The 16,847-nt window shown below is 45.1% G+C and overlaps 1 protein-coding gene across 2 annotated transcripts in view; it reads right to left on the bottom strand.

Annotated features, from left to right (window-relative positions):
• FGF12 (fibroblast growth factor 12) overlaps positions 1-16,847 on the bottom strand; it is a 218,254-nt gene that overhangs the window by 129,685 nt on the left and 71,722 nt on the right. Inside the window, exon 1 of one of the 2 annotated variants that reach the window (XM_054283044.1) lies at positions 8,563-8,665. The exons of the other annotated variant lie outside the window; for it this stretch is intronic. Within the exon in view, the coding sequence (XP_054139019.1) occupies positions 8,563-8,650 (88 nt within the window). The 5' untranslated portion in view covers positions 8,651-8,665. Of the gene's footprint in view, positions 1-8,562; positions 8,666-16,847 lie in introns of those variants that run through there. 2 annotated transcript variants of the gene reach the window in all.

Genomic DNA, 16,847 nt, shown 5'->3' with positions numbered 1-16,847 from the left:
CACACAGAACTGAGAGCAAGGGGAGCACCACACACTGGGACACAGGAAAGGGGTCTGTGCTTGATTTTCACTGCTGCGATTCAATGTAGGCTCACATGTCCCTCTCTCCACCACCAAAAAGCCACAGAAGAGGATAAACAATGGCAACACTAAGTCACAGGAACTCAGAAAAGCAGTGGCAGCGTGTTGGTTGTCCAGTCCCACCAGAAGTAGAATTATTATTTTCTTTGGTTTTGTTTTCATGTCACATTGCAACAAAAGAGGAAATCCAGAGCTTGAGAAGGAACTTGCAGCATGGAGGACGTTGCAATACTATTCCAGTGGTTATCTGTAGACACAGCAACATCATAGAGAGGCTTGAGCTTTGTGGAATGTCCTGGACACTTTTGATCCTTTGTGCTTTTCCAGTTTGAATGCTCTGTGCAACTGTGTCCAGCTTCACCCTCAGCCGCATAAGGAAGACTGCTTTGCCTGCCCCTCCCTCCAGACGTATTTTGGATCCTCCCAGCAGACTTCCCCACCCTGAAAATCACTAATGCAGAGGAGAGAACACCAGATTGGGTACTTCTGTCCACAAAGCAAGCACAGCATGTTTAACTACATTTTAAAACCAGTTTCACTAGAAGTTCCCCTTTGTCCGTTCCTCTTTTTCAGTGCTCTCAGCTCCTTATTCCACTCCCATGCTCATGTAGGCCTCCCACTGTGTCCATGTCTTTTCCACCCACTGTATGTTGAAGTTTTGAATTTTAATCACTTCTATATGCTTCTGTATGCCCACACACATGCATTTTCCTACTCCTGGACCTTTCCTCTGCAGGACTCAGCATTTCCTTTGCATCCCACCCACAGTCCCTGCAGGTACACTTGCATAGTCCATGGCAGAAAGAAGTCTGTTTCAGAAGACAGCCTGAAACAAGGGCTAGAAGTTGGGAACAAATGTACTGTTTGTCACAATCACAGCACAGGGCAGGGGCTTTAGTTCTCTCAACACCTTGTCCTATCTCCCCAAGGACCAGCAAATGCAGCAAGTGGGCATCAGGTGTAAGATCCTGGGGATCAGGCCAGTGCACTCCTCAGACCAAAGACTCCTGACCTACAGCAAATGGATGCCCCAGCTGGTCCCACACGTAGCTGTGGCTTTATAAAAATACTCACTGAGAAACCAGCAAGGCAAATAGAAGAAGGGACAGCAGAAACTCCCCACCTCAGCTCTGCCAGAGCCAAACAATGACTTCAGTCAAGTTGCCTCATGCTACTGTATTTACTGTAGCCCCCACATTGCCTTGGCAGCACAAAGCAAACTGATTAGGACCGAGCAGCAACTGCTGGGCCATGCACAAGTGGGTTTGCAAGTGAACAAATGGCTGTGAGTGCACGTTAAAAGCAGGAAGAGAACACTAATAAGGAAACAATTATTTCATTTTTTTTTTTAAACAGATTTCTTTCCTATTCTTTCCTCTTATCTGGAACAAACAAAGCTTTGAGGGAACAAATACAATTCCAGAGATAATCCACGCTTTGGATCCTGGAAGCATTTGGTACCAACTTCTGGAAAACAAAACAATGATAATGACTCACGCTGGGCCTGGGGGTGGCTCATCACAAATTTAGCAGCAGCTTCCATGCTCCCAGCTGAGATTGGCTTTGCTGGGTTGTTTTCACAGATCCCCAGGACTGCAATTTAGCACATGCAAATTGGCCCAGCAGCCAATTGCAGCCACCATGCTAGAAAGGCATAAACATGCCATTTAGAAAAATGCTTTGCCATACAAAACATGATTACCTCCTTCCATGCCATTTCAGGCTATGGGAAGAAACACTATTTTTATTATTAAGCATTACACATCTCTTTTCCTCCAAGGGGAAGAAGAATTATTTAAAGGCCTATTAATCAAACATTTATTCACACAATTGAAAGCTTTGCACACCACCATTGCATCTGGTATCCATTACAATCATCTTATGAGGCCACAGCTCAATTCCTGTATCCAGTTTTGGGCCCCTAACTTCAAGAAAGACACTGAGGTGATCTGTCCAGCTCCAGAACAGAGTTGGGGAAGATTATAGAGAACAAGTCCTGTGAGGAGTGGCTGAGGGAACTGGGAGTGTTTAACTTGGAGAAAGGGAGAATCAGAGGGGACCTTATTGCTCTCTACAACTCCCCGACAAATGGCTATGGCAAGGTAAGGGTCAGTCTCTTTAAGTAACAAGTGACAGGACAAGAGGAAATGGCCTCAAATTGCATCAGGGGAGCTTTATGTTGTATATTAGGAAAAATTTCTTCACTGAAAGAGTTGCTAAGCATTAGAAAAGGCTGCCCAGGGAAGTGGTGGAGTCACCATCCCTTGAGGCATTTAAGACATGCAGATGTGGTACTTAGTGGATTGGGCAGTGCTGGGTTAACAGTTGTACTCAATCTTAGAGGTCTTTTACAACTGAAAAAAATCTATATTCTACAAGAAATCTCATCTAGTTTTCAGACCATGCTCAACTTTTGATGATAAATGTACAACCTGGACTAAAAAATTTAGAACTAGCATCAGTTTGGTAAAAAATTAAACAGGTTACTTCTGGAAAGTAGCAGAAAGGGCTATGGGAAGACAAGTGGCTTGGTTTTGAGACAAAGTTCAGTGAGCCAGAAGTAGATCGCTCTCACAAACAAAGCAGGAAGATTTCAATTTCTTTAATGAACAGGGCTTTCCATCTGGGAACTGATGGCTGTGAAATACCTCCAGAGGGATCTGCTGGAAGCAGAAAACAAGCCTACTGTCAATGCTCTGTGGACAGGGCAAACAAGAAGAATTTTAGGGATGATACATACCACTAATCTAATGGTTCAGTAATGGTTCTGGTTGGGACTAGATGCACGAATAGAGTTAAATTTGCACTCAGATGGTTCAGTGAGCTGAGACCTGCCTCCGGAAATGCTCCTTGGTCTTCGATGGACACAACCTAACAACAGTCATACAGCTCTTAAGCTGAAAGCATCTGCTCTGAAAGTCAACTTTCAATATATCCCTTTGACCCTGCATTCTTTAGTTACACTTCAAGCGGAAAAACCGCAACACAGAATTTTATACACACAGTCATTCAGGAAAACAAATGGAAAAGCTGAAAAAATATTTCATTATATTGTTAGCTAACATTTCCCATAAATATTTCAGTTTATAATGCATTGCAATTGTACACCTCTGACACCTCTTACTCTTTTCTCGGCTGAGATTCGGAAATGAAGGAAGTGAAGCTTTATTCCTTTGCAAAACCATGCAAACCTTTAGGTGAGAAGTGCCATAAACCAGCCAACCTCTGCTTCAAAGTACTGTTCATCATCCTGATTACAGGTACTTAAGAAAATTCAAATGACTCTTATTTTGCTTGTATTTTCTGATTCGGAGAAAGTAAAACATTTTTCACATATGATTCAGTATCAGTGATGCTCTGGTAGGACCCACACAAGTTTCAATACTTAGAGGACCGAGTTAAGATCCAGCAATTCCAGATGCCCAGCTCTGTAACCTCAGACATCTGGCTGACAGCTCTGCATTGCTAAGCCACTTTACACCCAGGGAGTTCCTGGACCTGCATTTCTTTTGAAGATTTATGAAATACTTTACTGCAAACTGAAAAATAAAATCCTGCATAATATCAAAGACTTTCCTTTGCATAACTACAGAGAACTGGCTGCAAGCACTTAAAAAAGTTATGTGCGTATAACTAAGTTCATTATCATTTGTATCTCTGGAATTTTTGTATGATAGAAACCAAGTAATTTCACCAAATAAAAATGCTAAAAAATTCATCATTTCTAGAACAGATTTTTTTAAAAAGATGCACAAGCACTGTGGACTTCCAGGAGAGATGCTTAGCCAATGTCTGCATGAGAGAGTTACTTCAGAAAAAAGGAAAGCATGGATTTAAAATGCTATAGCTATTCTTGAATAATACCCCAGAGGAGTGCTCCTGTTATAATAAAAAAGAGTTTTCAGAGTTTTGTTTAATTCATTTCCCAGGTGAATTAAAGTAAATCAGACAAAGATACTTCCTCCACTAGCATATGAGTGTAAACAATAGGCATTATCCCAGAACAGCACAGCTACTTAACTTCCACTGGTCAGCAAGTGTTACTTTTCCAAAAACACAAAACAGGAAGAAGGAGCCCGAACAAAATATGTACCATAACAGTGGCAGAGAATGGCAGGCAACACACCTGGTGTGGGAAGGAAAATGTAGTGATGACCCCCAGCCAGATCCCAGTGCTTCTCAGCCTTGTGACCCACGCCCAGCTCCAGCTCAGCCCCGCTAAGCCACCGTTCCCATCTCCCAGCAGCACTGCACATCCACACTCTGAGCTGCCACAGATCAAAGCCTCTCTGTGCTCCCTGAACTCAGGTTCTGCAGGTTCCACTATCTGTCACTTACATACACAGAGCTGCTGCTTCCAGTAATTTGAAGCGGAACTGTGCAATATTTGCTGCACAATGTAACTTGCTGTTTACTTGAATAAAGAGCAGTGGGAAAATTTTCAAGAACTAGTGTATGCAAATAAAATGTAGATGGATGCACAGATGACTGCACAAGCAAACAAAGGAGTGCCTGTTCTGCTCATAAGCCAAATGCTATTCTTGAATATGCAATTGTACCTCCTATGTGCGTGATTCCATTTGCATCTGAAGATGTCTTGCACGTGCAGACTCATTATGACAGTGCCCTAAATAGTCTCAGGGAAAATGCAAAGATGTATATGGGCAGCAACAGACTGGCTAATTAATGGCAGAGGCCCAGCCTGACCCTGCCTACCTAGACAGAATGCTTGTTCATGTTGCCCCAAATATCAAACTTATTGTTGTGATGCCTGGAGAAATATGAAGACCTACCGTGCCAGACATCATTTTAATTTGCCATAAAGCCAGCATCAATCAGTATATTTCCAGGAGCATCTCCAAATTTCACCAGTGTGAGACTCCCATGAAAGCCAAGTTCAGGATTTACTTTCAATATGAGCTTAATTTGTACTGAAGGCATCAATTTGCAAAATAAGGACTTAAACTGAGAAGTACTCTTGTGAATGTTTGAGAATAGATCAGTCTCTGGATACAACTAAACCTCTACTACTGAAAATAAAGCTGAAAATGCACTGATGCTGAATGCTGTTGCTGGTTGATGTGAGAAGTATCTGTAGTTTTAGCAATGATGCAACCCACAGGAGAGTCAGTGTTGGAACCAAGGGGAGGACAGGCATGAGACAGAACCACTCATAGAGCCAAGTAAGAAATTCTTATGGAGGAAGACTAAAACACTCACTAGCAGAAATCTCCATGCTGCTATTATTATGCAGTCTATGGGTACAGGGACTTTTACATCAAAGTGGCAGCAAACTAGGTTCAGGTCACTCAAAATAGTTTTTCACAACTCTGTTCACAGCTACAACAACAATGCAGTCATTATTTAATGTTTACCTTGAACTTAACAGTGTAGTAGCTATCTGTTTCATAATTTTGGCTAGGAAGCCAAAAGCAAAAAAAAAAAAATCTGGACTGGCAAACCATATCTCCTAAGCAAAGGGGAAAAGAGTGTTAGCAGAGAAAATAAATCAAAGGAAAAAACACTTAACAAAATTAACTGTGGTTGCACCATTGAACGGGAAATACCTCTGCCCATGCAATACAATCAGTCAGCTTGCAAAGTCTGAAACTAAGATAACAAGTGAAGCACCTGAAAGATGATACAGGATGTTGCTGTGCTAAAATACTTGTAAAGAAAGGAAGAGGACAAATCTCTTACTCTGCATTGCTATGAATTACTTGCACTTTTGTGGTGGCCAGGAGACCCATTAAGCCCCATTTTGCAAGGTGCTGTTCAAACAACCCCAGCCTGCCCTTAAGACAAGATGTGCACACCTTGGAAGTGGAGCATAAGAAAACAACAGGCTAGAGTTAGCTAAAGTAAAGAGGTGAGAGGTCTTTGCATAACAATAAAAAAAAAATCTTACTAATATTTTTGCAAACATCACAATAGAGCTGTACAGTACTATACAACTACCTTCAATATTTCACTGTTTCCCTTTGAAGTGTCATGCATTAGCTTCTGTCAGGATCAGGAGTGGTCTAAGGCTCTGAGTCAGCACAACACACAAATATGAATCTGACTTTAAACGTGTGCTTACACCCTTATGAGCTGTTTGCATTAAAGCAAACAGATATTAGGAAGGCAAAAGGCTTGGCCAATCCATCAGAATAACTTCAGATCAGAGGATCAAGGACACGGAGGTAGTTCACAACATTCTGTGCCACCACTGTTGTAGTTGATGTTTGCAGTCCTTCCACTCCCATAATTTTATAACCCTTTTGCTGGTTTCCATCCCTGACTGGCTTGGCCCCGCAGTGCCACACTGGGCACAGCACACACCTTTAGGGTTGTTGCCAGAGTATCCACCTGTCTCCTGGGGCATGCTCAGCTTTTGAAGAAGTTAGCAAGGAGATTTATGCCCCAGCAGGCCCAACCCACACTGTCCCTTTTATAAGTGGAAATTTTCCTTTTAATGGCACATTTTTCAAGAACATAATCCCCAACCTTAACAGAAAATGAAGAAGTGCAGCCAAGGAGAGGGAATGTATTTTAGCAACAGACCCGATCTGGAGTCGTCAGGCTCATGGTGGCATGGGGCTAGTACCTGGAAAATAAGCTCAGTTGGAGATTACAATAGGAGATCATTCCCATACTCTGTCTCCTTACAGCCCAACATTAGGAAATACAAAGACTACTCAATGTTCAGTATCATTCCTCAGAACTGGGAATGTAAGAAAAAATTCAAGCACCATATATGCATCAAACACACTCCAGTACAGGATCCACCTGTAAAGGCAAACCACCTCAGCCAGGAAACTATTAGGACACTGTCATTGACTTTTAGTTCTCTAAAGTTCCAGCCTAGCATCCCCCATGGTCTTAGCACACCCCACTTTTACCAGCAGCTTATTCTCTTTACTGCTCTTCCAAAAGACAAAAACCAAACATTCACACATAGCACCACGGTGAAAACTCCACTGTAGCTTTTCACTGGAAAGAGACTAGTGTGCGTACAGCTTCCACGTGCAGCCACAATTTATTCTATTTATTTATCATATTGTTCTTCAAAGCAGGGCAGAACGTGCTTTGAAGGGAGTCCAGTGTTCTCTCCCAAAGATTCCCCTGTTGCCATGAGCTGTCACAGACAGCAACTTGCACGCAAGAGTATCATGGGAGGGAAGAGGCCACTGAGGCATAAACGGGTGGCTATAACCATTAACAGCTTTTCCTTAGCAAGGCCATAAGGGAATCCAGGCTACCTCAGCAACACTGGTCCCCTAAGAACTGCCTTTCTCTTCAAGAGAACACCAAGCATTTGCACTAGAGGCATGAACATTTTTCTCTTCTAGGACCAAGATTTCACAAAAAAAACCGGCACAAGCATTAGGAAAGAATACTCTAAGAGACGCCCTCATAAACATCCGATTAGTAGTTTCTATAGATGTTAATAATAACAACAATAACACAGGATTTCACTCCAGAAGCATTTACCCAGTGTTCTAGAGAGGGAAATTCAGATTCATGGAAGAAACATGTAGCACTGAGGAAATTGTAGAAACACCACTTCAAAAGCTTCAACAAGATATCCTTAAACTCAGGGGTAGTACCACACCAAACCAAGGCACTCATGCACTCATTCCCCTCTTCAAGAAGTGCTCAGGGGAAGTGTTTAGGATCACAAATATTGTTCAGAAATTCGCCCCACTGCACTTCCTTCCCATCCTAGAGAAATGCTCTCTCCCCAACAGACTGGGAGCTGAGAGAGGAGTTGGGAGTTTCCTGAGGTCTCCCATCAGGAGCAGGCAGGGATTTCTCTTTGCCTGTAAGTACACTGCCATTCAAAAACTCATTCAGCACTCTCCACCAGAAAACCACTGCGACATTACTACTACCAGAAGCACAAAGTGTTGAGAGCTCTCACACAGGGGCCAACCCTAGAGTTATTTGGGGCCACTGGAACTCTGGGGAGGGTTATCCCCATATTGGCCAGGTGGTAACAGAAATCACAGTTGGGGGTTTCAGGTGAGATGAGAAATACAGGGGTCCCATATTAAGAAAAAAGACCTGAGTGGGCTGCAGGTAGGATGGGGAACAAAAATGAGGGTCATGTGTGAGGCAGGAATCTCTGTGAGGACAAAGGCCACACGTGGGGGCTCTGTGTGGGTGGGGGCTCCAGGCGGGGTTAGGCACAGGGTGGGGTGGGGGCCAGGCCTCGGGTAGAGAGGGGCCGGGTTGGGAATCAGCGGGCGGGGATGCTGAGGGGAGGCGGGTGTGGGGATGCCGAATTAAGGGGACTCGGTGCGGGGATGCACGGCGGGGTCAGCACCGCGGACAGCGCCCGGCCCATCCCGGCCACCTGTGCGCGGCGCCGGCGAGACGGAGGCGCAGGGGAAGGAGGGAGGGAGCGAGGGCGGCGAGGAAACGGGGCCAGCCCGGGCCGAGCGGCGCCCGGGCGGGGAGGCGAGGGCGGCGGGGACAAGGACGCGCGCTCCCCACCTGGGCTGTGGCTGGATCTCAGGCGCCTTCCACAGAGACACTGCAGCATATGCGAGCCTTTCTCCAGGAGAAGCCCGAGAATCCTCATGGATTTCACTTTGTGGCGCCCTCCCGCTCCTCGGAAAAGGGACCGGCCCCGGAACGGCCGGCTCTCAGCGGCGGGGCGCCGGGCCCCCTCGCCGCCAAACTTCCCGGCCCATCGCCGCGGCCCCGCCGCGCCCGGGGGAGGGAGGGGGACCCCGCCGCCACTTCTCGGGACTTGTCCGCCGGCGGAGGGCCGGCCGTGCCGGGAAGCGGGGCGGGCTGGCTGGAAGGACGTCAAGCCCTAGAAACACGCGCGGCCGGCTCCCAGCCCTGCCCCCTGCCGGCACAGCCCCCGCCGGGCCGGGCCGCCGGGACCCCCCCCGCCGCCGGGGCTCGGCCTCTCCGCTCCGCTCCTCCGGCGGGGGCTCTGCCGCTTCCCCCCCCCCCCCCCCCCCCACCGGGTACCGGTCCCGCCGTGCTCGAGTTCTGCGAGTCCCGGCGGGGAGGGAGGAAGGGAGAGAGGGAGGAGACAGCCCCGCCGCCCGCCCCAGCAGCGCCGGGGCCGCCGCGCGGGGCCTGGCAGGGCTGGTGCCCGCGGTGCCCCAGCTACAGACGGCACCGAGCGCGGCCCTGCCGGGGCTCCCGGGGCTCGAACTGCGGGCCGGCAGCGGGGCCGGGAAGAAGAGACACCTCTGATATCAAATCACCGCTGGGTGCGGATACCCAGACGGGAGGGCTCCCTGATGAGCACGCTATAAACGAAGAAGCCTCCGTCTTCCCACCTACCCCAAGGCACCAGCCTCCTGCAAAGGGCGCTCCATTGAAACTGAAGGTACCTTCTTTCTTACCCGCTTTTAAACCGTCGCTGTTACAGCGCTGCAGACTCAAGTCTCAGTGTTGGCGCTGCGCAGAGAAAGGCAGGGCACATATTTCACATGCAAGGGAAACTAACCAGAAGTGTCTCCAATTCATGAAATTACACAAAACCCACAACATAAGGCTAGAAAGAACAGGAGCACAGAAAAACTCCTTCGACAAAACAGTACTATCACATACAAAAGCGGTTCAAAAGAACTCTTTCACCTGAATGAACTCTAATAGTGCACTAAAAAGCAGCTCCCTCTGGGACAAATAGAAATTCTGCACAAGGGTGAATTTTTAACTGAATTACCTTGCACTCAAGCAGGGTTACCTACTCACACACCATCTTCCAAAACCTTCTCTGCTTTTGTTTCCCTTAATACCTGGAAGAAGTGACCAGGTGTGTCTAACCAGCTCATGAGATGGATATTTTTCCAGAGAATGCACTCTAGGATGTAACAAGCTTCTGGCCAGCACTTCAGTGGTATGAGAGTGGGGATACACACTTAGATGTTAACATCTAGATCAGAGTACTGAGGCACATAACCCAGGTGTAACAAAAGAGATGCTGTTTAGGTGTGAGAATCTATCAAGCATGTGTGGCAAAATGAATATTTTTGAGAGCATCCAGAGTCTTCCATGCCCTCAATAAATATTCCACAGTTTCAGTTTTACTCTTGAATAGAAAAGGGAAAAAAAAACCCAATTAAAATGCTAAACATTTCATGAAATGGTAGCTCTTATTTTCTGGTGAACTCTACTTCATATGCTGAGAAACAGCACTTATCTAGAAACAAAGCCAGTAGCATACAGTTCAGGACTTTTAGAAGGATGGAAGATGTTACTAACATCCCTGGGATTCACGCTAAACTCAGTTTTTGCTGTCTGCTGTGACTTAGGCTGAAAAATCATCACTCTGTCTTAATTTATGAGCTATTTTAGACAGGATCTTGCACATGCACCAAGTCATAGCAAAAAGCGGAATGAAACTGCCCTTCCCCATGTCCCCAGTTACCCAGGATCATTGCTCCATCACACTCCTCAGCAATCCCTGCTCCACAGCCATCATGAAAGGCTATGGTGCCATGTCAGGGCACATACCAAACTGAGACTACAGTGGTTACCTCACCCTTCTCCCAGAGCTGTCCTTCAGTCCTCTGCTACTTCTGATCACCAGAGAGCCAGCCTACAGCCCTGCTGGAACAAGGCCAGAAGGAGTGTGCACCCTGAAGCCCTAAAACAGAACTGGTGGTTCTCCAGTACTTTGGTAATAGCATAAACAAATAATAGTCCTCTTTCTGCAAATGCTTCAGCAGCATGTTTGAGATGAGAACAATTCTGGATCTGGCTGATCAAGTACAGTACGGTGAGATCCAAAGTCAAGGTGCCCTCCTTGCTCAGCAGCCAACATGGAGCTGTAAGTGAGGGGCTCTCATTTAGGGAGGCCAGGACTGAAGTGCAGCACTAGGTAAGAGGGAAGAGTTGCACTTAGATGTTATATGTATCAACCTAGCATAGAAATGGGCAGATTTATCTCATTAACATGCAAGGGCAAGTGCCTTGGACATGATACAGGTGTTTGTTAGAATAAAAAGTGAAAATGCAACAGGTAGCTGAATTTTGAGACCTCTGTTCATTAAACTAAACACAGCTGTTCCTGGAAAATCTACTCAAAATAACCCATAAAACCCACTAATAAAATAATCCCCGTTTCTTTGGGGAGTTTCCATCACCTTGCAGCAAGGCTGATAATCCAGCCTTTGTGGGCACACTCTAAGGGGTCAGTTCCTGAGTCACATTAGAGGAAAAGAGGGCACACTCAAACCAGTGAAAAGAATGAATATTACCTGACATTTCCAAAGAAGGGCCGTAAGGACTGCAACAAGCACGTGCTCTTTCCAACTGAGTAGGTTTAAGTAAGTTTAGACAGCAAAATGGAAGCATAAAAATGGTAAAGGAAGAACTGTGATGCATATGACTCAAGTGTTTACATGCTACAAAATACTCAGTAATATCATGTACCCAATTAGGTAAATCTTAGCCCAGCAAACAAAGCTTAAAGAATTTGAAAAGATAAATGGAGCTGACATAAATCGAGACATTGCTAGATGTGTTAACTCATTTTAATCTGAAAACAAGGTAAACCAAAATAAAATTTACTTCAGTGCAGAGAGACAGCATGTACCCAAACAATACTTCAATGGGACACAACGGTGCATAAATCTCACTATGGCTCCATTGATGAGCTCACACTACTAAATAATAATGCTAATAACATCTCAAAAGTTACTGTGGAAATGCTGGAGATATTTAAATTTTTAGCCATGGTAGAACACAGGTATTAGAAATGATAGTGTGCTTGAATAAAAGCAGAGATTGCATTTGCTGGAACACAAAGAAAGCTGTGAAAGCCTCATTGAGGTCAGAAGACATTTACAGGGAACACAGTGTCATGTGTGTTTCTCCCTTATTAAATTAAAATGCCATTGGCCTTCTGAAGCACTGAACAGAAACGAGAATATGTTTAGGATTATGGAATTTAAATTAATACCTTCTGCTAAAAAGAGGAATGTACTGCACACTGATCAGAGAAAAATAAGGTGATTTAGCCGACAAGGCTCTTTGCTAGGTATTAAAATAGCATAATGTGTGTGAGTTCACCAGTTACAAAAGCCAAAAAAGAAAGAAAATCTACAAAAGCTCCAAGAAGAGAGTAGCTGGAAAGCTAATTTCCTTGTGTTCAAACACAGGCAGTAATAATCTTTGCTGTTCTGTTGTCATCCATACTGACTGGTAGTTCTTTGGACATTGTGATGGGTGCACAAACAGCTTGTGCAGGTGTGTTATTTCTGGTTGGTTGGTTTGGGTTTTGCTGCAAGTCTCTGCCCTTTGTTGCATTTTCTGGCCAAACACAGGCGGATATGATGAGAAAGGGCCCATTAACCTTAAGAGCTTTGTCCAAAGTGGTGCTGATGCAGAGCTTGCACCTTGTCCCTCTCTCTAAATTTACAAAACTCCTGGCACTCGGTGCTCATTTCTCCAAGCTCACTCCATGGGTTTGATATGTGATCACTGACTGCATATTCTTCAGTGGTGGCAGAGAACCACTCCACAACACATCTCCTTGCAAGAGCAAAATCTACCAAAATGGGCCAAGCCCTTTTCAGTGCAAACCACTGTCACCACTGTGCTCTCTGGCTGTTTCTGCTTACCCTTTTCCCCTTCTTGGTGAAGCTGGCAAGGGACATAACAGCTACATACAGCTCCTACCAGCTCCACCAAAGCAAAACACAATCACACCAGAGACAGTGGGAACTGCAGCACAAAGTCGAGAGGTTTGCTGAAGGTCACATAAGAAATTTGTGGACAAGTAGGGAATCATCGGTCAGTCCTCATTCTGGTGATTTAATGAGAGAATCAGCCTCTTCCTGATCAGTATAAAACAGCACTAAGGCAAAGATTCTTCTGAAAACTCTACCATGGATAAAGTGTATCACACACCTTCTGAGAGCAAATAGGTGACACAAAAAGACAGAGCTTGATTTCGTACATCAGACAAGAAAGATTAATTTCTTGGCTGCTTTTCTGAGCAAGAGTGAACAGAAACCACCAACTCCAGGTCTTGCTGGAGAGACTGGCTTGGTAAAATCTCAGCCCTTTCTGAGCTCACCAAAGCAGGTTCCAGAGCAAAAGAAAAGATGTCCCATAGCCTTGATCATTTAATAGGTTTATCCTCAGACACATAAAGAGCTTACAGTAATGAGCACTCAGGAGCTGAATTTCCTGACATTAAGAAGAAATCTAATATTACATGTAAAGAAGGCTTTGTGTCTCCAGTCTGAATTAGGGAGAAGTGGTTATTCTGAATATTTTTCAGTAAAGTGACACTTCCTCAGAACCTGAACTTCTAGGGCATCTCCAAACATTTTGGCAGTAGTATGAGCAGCACAGAACAGATACTCTGGAAAAAGTAAGGTAGCCAGACACTGTTCCTTCCACCCACTTCCACTGCCCAGCAGATGCCCTCATCTACAGGATGTCTCACAATGTGTTTTTAAGAACCCTGGATGGATTTCTCCCCAACTACTTTTTATACTCATTTTTGGAAACCAGTAATACCATTGGCCTCCTAACCATCTTTTGGCAAGGAGTTCCACAGGTTAATCATGTGGCAGGAAAAAACTTTTACTAGTTTAAAACTCCTTCTCCATAGCTCCATTTAATCATTTAATGCTCACCTTAACTTCTAAGGTGAGCATTATAAGATTATATTGTGAAATAGTAATTTTATGTTCTCCATAACAGTCATGGTTTTATACACCTCTGTCGTATTTCCTTCTTCAATTGTTTCATTCCTGAAGGCACCTGAAAATGCCTAATCTGTTCCATCATTCCCTGGGCAGCAGCTCCTCTTCACACTCCACTGGCCTTGTCATTGTTTCCTGTGCCTTTCTAGTTCTATCACATCTTTTCTGAGACAGGATAACTGGAGCTGCACACAGTACTCAAGGTGCAAGTGCTCCAGGGATTTCTAGCACAGCAGGATGATAGCTCCTATATACTTTCTGTACCTTTTCCAATAATTTCCGCTTGCATCTGCTGAGCTAGCACTTCTGGGGAGATTCAGTTTCTCTGTGGTCTTTTTCCAGTGAGGAAATGTGTGAAAAGGACCCCAGTAGCACCCCTTACCCTTATATACATATATACATATATATATATATATAAAATAGTTATAGATACACCCCCCCATATGTTTGGGTTTCATCAATGGGTGCATTGCCCTGCACTCCTCCCCAGTTTCTACTGTTGTTAGTTCAGCAGATGCTCCATATCAGATGCTCCTTCTGCAGCTCTTTTATGTCCGTTTCTGTTTCTCTTACTTCAAAGACTTTGTCTCTTCTTCATCCTCTCACTCTTCAAGATCATTTAAGAGCATGTCAAAGATTGCACAGCTCAGTCCCTCTCTTCACTGGCCATTTCCCCACTGATGAGACCTGCCCTTTTTTCTTTAGGGAAAACACCCAGTGAAGAGGCATCTTAGAAATCCAGACTTGTGTCTCACCTTTACCCAGCTGCTCAGGGAAGGAATCTGGGGGGATGTTCCCCCCCAAGAGGCATGCAGACCCTTGCCTAGATGACCAAGCCTGACTGCCAGTCTCCCACAGGATGGCTGCTGTGATTTTTTGCAGATGTAGTTCATGGCAAACCTCCAGATGTTGCCACATTTGTCCTTTGAACCTGAGAGCTGCAGAAGCACCTTCTAGGTGCAGCTCTTTGTTAGGTTAAAGTCCCCTGCCAGCTGTGGTTGCTGTTCCACATCTGCAGCCCTTCCAAGGGAAAACATGCTGGAAGGCAGAAGATCTCCCCTGCCTGCCAATCCCTCCAGGCTCTGAGGTTATGAGAGAGGAAAGCAGATTAAAGGGCTGTAATGCAGCCAGCACAGGAAGATCTGACCCACAGGGCTCCAGTAATTGAGGTTATTAATCCACAGTAGGTAACGATGGCTTTGCCTGAGGCATGACCCAGGGTTGTGAGGGCAGCAGATCACAGTTGAGCCAGGGTTTGGGGTGGGCAGCAATCCAGCCTGCTGGCCAGCAGAGCTCCTGGGCTCTGCCCACTGACAGCACCTTGGCCCCTCTGCTTTCAGCAGGCAGCCACCAAGGCACAGCCAGAGCTGGAATGGGTGCAGCTTCCAAATTCAGGATGTGCTCCTGGCTTGGCTTTCCCCCCAGCTCCCTGCATGAAACATGAACAACTGGCAGGCTGCTTCCTCATCTAGGAGTGCAACCAATCCATCCACCTCACAGGGAAAAGTTGTCAGGCTTAATAAAGGGGATTTTCTAAGGGTAAAAGTACAATAGACCAAGCATGCCAAAAGCCATCTCCCCTTCCCCTCCAGCAAACTCACTCCTAATGTTCCAGAGGGCATCTGAGGTTGGGAGCAGCAGCTGTGGAAGCACGAGCCTCCCCATCTGCCTACTTCCAGTGACACTTACAGAGCCTTTTACTGTTGTCTAGACCTGAAGTGTATTTATTCTGGCATGCTAACACAACACATGTGCCACAGCCTCATCAAGACAAGCAAGTACTTGCCTAACTGCCTGCCTTGGGAATGATGGTACAAGAAATGCTTTCTGCTCCAATTCACAGCCGCTCCAATGACAGAAAAGCCACGATCAGGACAACACAGATCCGACCCTCACTCATTAAGTGGCCACCATGGCTGAAGAGTGCCCAGAGACACATCTGAAACAGATTTCTCTAGAAAGACCACTATTCTGGAACATGCAATTGCCAGCGCCTGCAGTGTAGCACAGCTAAGGCTCCTTATCAGACCTATACACAGACTTGTCCCTGCTGGTTCTGAAAGGAAGAAAATGACAAAAGCTAGGTATTAAATAATAATATTACAGCACAGTTATAAAAAGTCTATGTAGGTAAAGGAAAATTAATGTTTCAAGAGATCTGAAGATGGGATTTACAAGACCTTTATAAGAGCCACCCTTGAAATCCTGGGTTGTTAGGACAGGACTTCACCTGGAAAAAAAATGTACCCAGTAGAAACTTAAAAATTCTTGTCTGGAAAATTTCCTTTTCTGAGACTCATATCATGTAGTCCTCACCATAATGCAAGAGAGCTAACAAAAAAAAAAAAATCTGTCTCTTTCTAAGAGTACACTATTACTTTGGGGAAGCTGAAAAAAAAATTAACATGTTATTTTCCTTAAAATGACATTTTTCTAAAGTGTCTCAACTTTGCTGAAGTACTTTAGCACTATTATGAAAATAAAATTGCAAGGAAAGGCTTTGATCTCATAAAAATAAAACGTTTCTGTAAGATTCTCAAACAAAGTCAGACAATGAGGAATACCAGGAGTGTTTGGCTGACAGTGTTGCGAACAGAGAATAAATTGACTTGTTCCCCATTAGCCCAAGAATCCCCCTCTGCTCTGCAGCCCCCTGCACATGGATATCCACATACCACACACCAGCTTCATGGGATAGAGATTTTTTTTCCTGTTCATAGTTTCAGGACAAATGGTGAAGGCAGTTGGTATGACCAGGCTCAGACCATGCCAGCTACAAGGCAGAACCACTTTCTCTACCTCTGCTGTAAGAGAAAACCCAAACCTGAGTAACACATTTTAGGTTCTTTTTTTGCATTTGACTCATGGTCCAGCATCTTTAAAGGTTTCTATTGTTAGCTTTTCTCTGCAGCCACTAGAACCAGGAAATCTAAATATGCCAAGTTACCATTCTTACATAATGGCTCAGGGATTTAAGAAAGGCCCCAAATCTTCTAAAAGTTAGCAACACCAGTTTGCAATAACCACACCAGTGACAGGTAACATGGCTGGCTCCCAGGGACAGGAATCATTGCTGACATGTGACATACTCAG

Source organism: Melozone crissalis, unplaced genomic scaffold, assembly GCF_028551555.1.
Source record: "Melozone crissalis strain CALT ecotype California unplaced genomic scaffold, PUWL_Pcris_2 ptg000034l_1, whole genome shotgun sequence".
NCBI classification, from domain to species: domain Eukaryota; kingdom Metazoa; phylum Chordata; class Aves; order Passeriformes; family Passerellidae; genus Melozone; species Melozone crissalis.
This window is presented reverse-complemented; position numbering and strand designations above follow the sequence as displayed.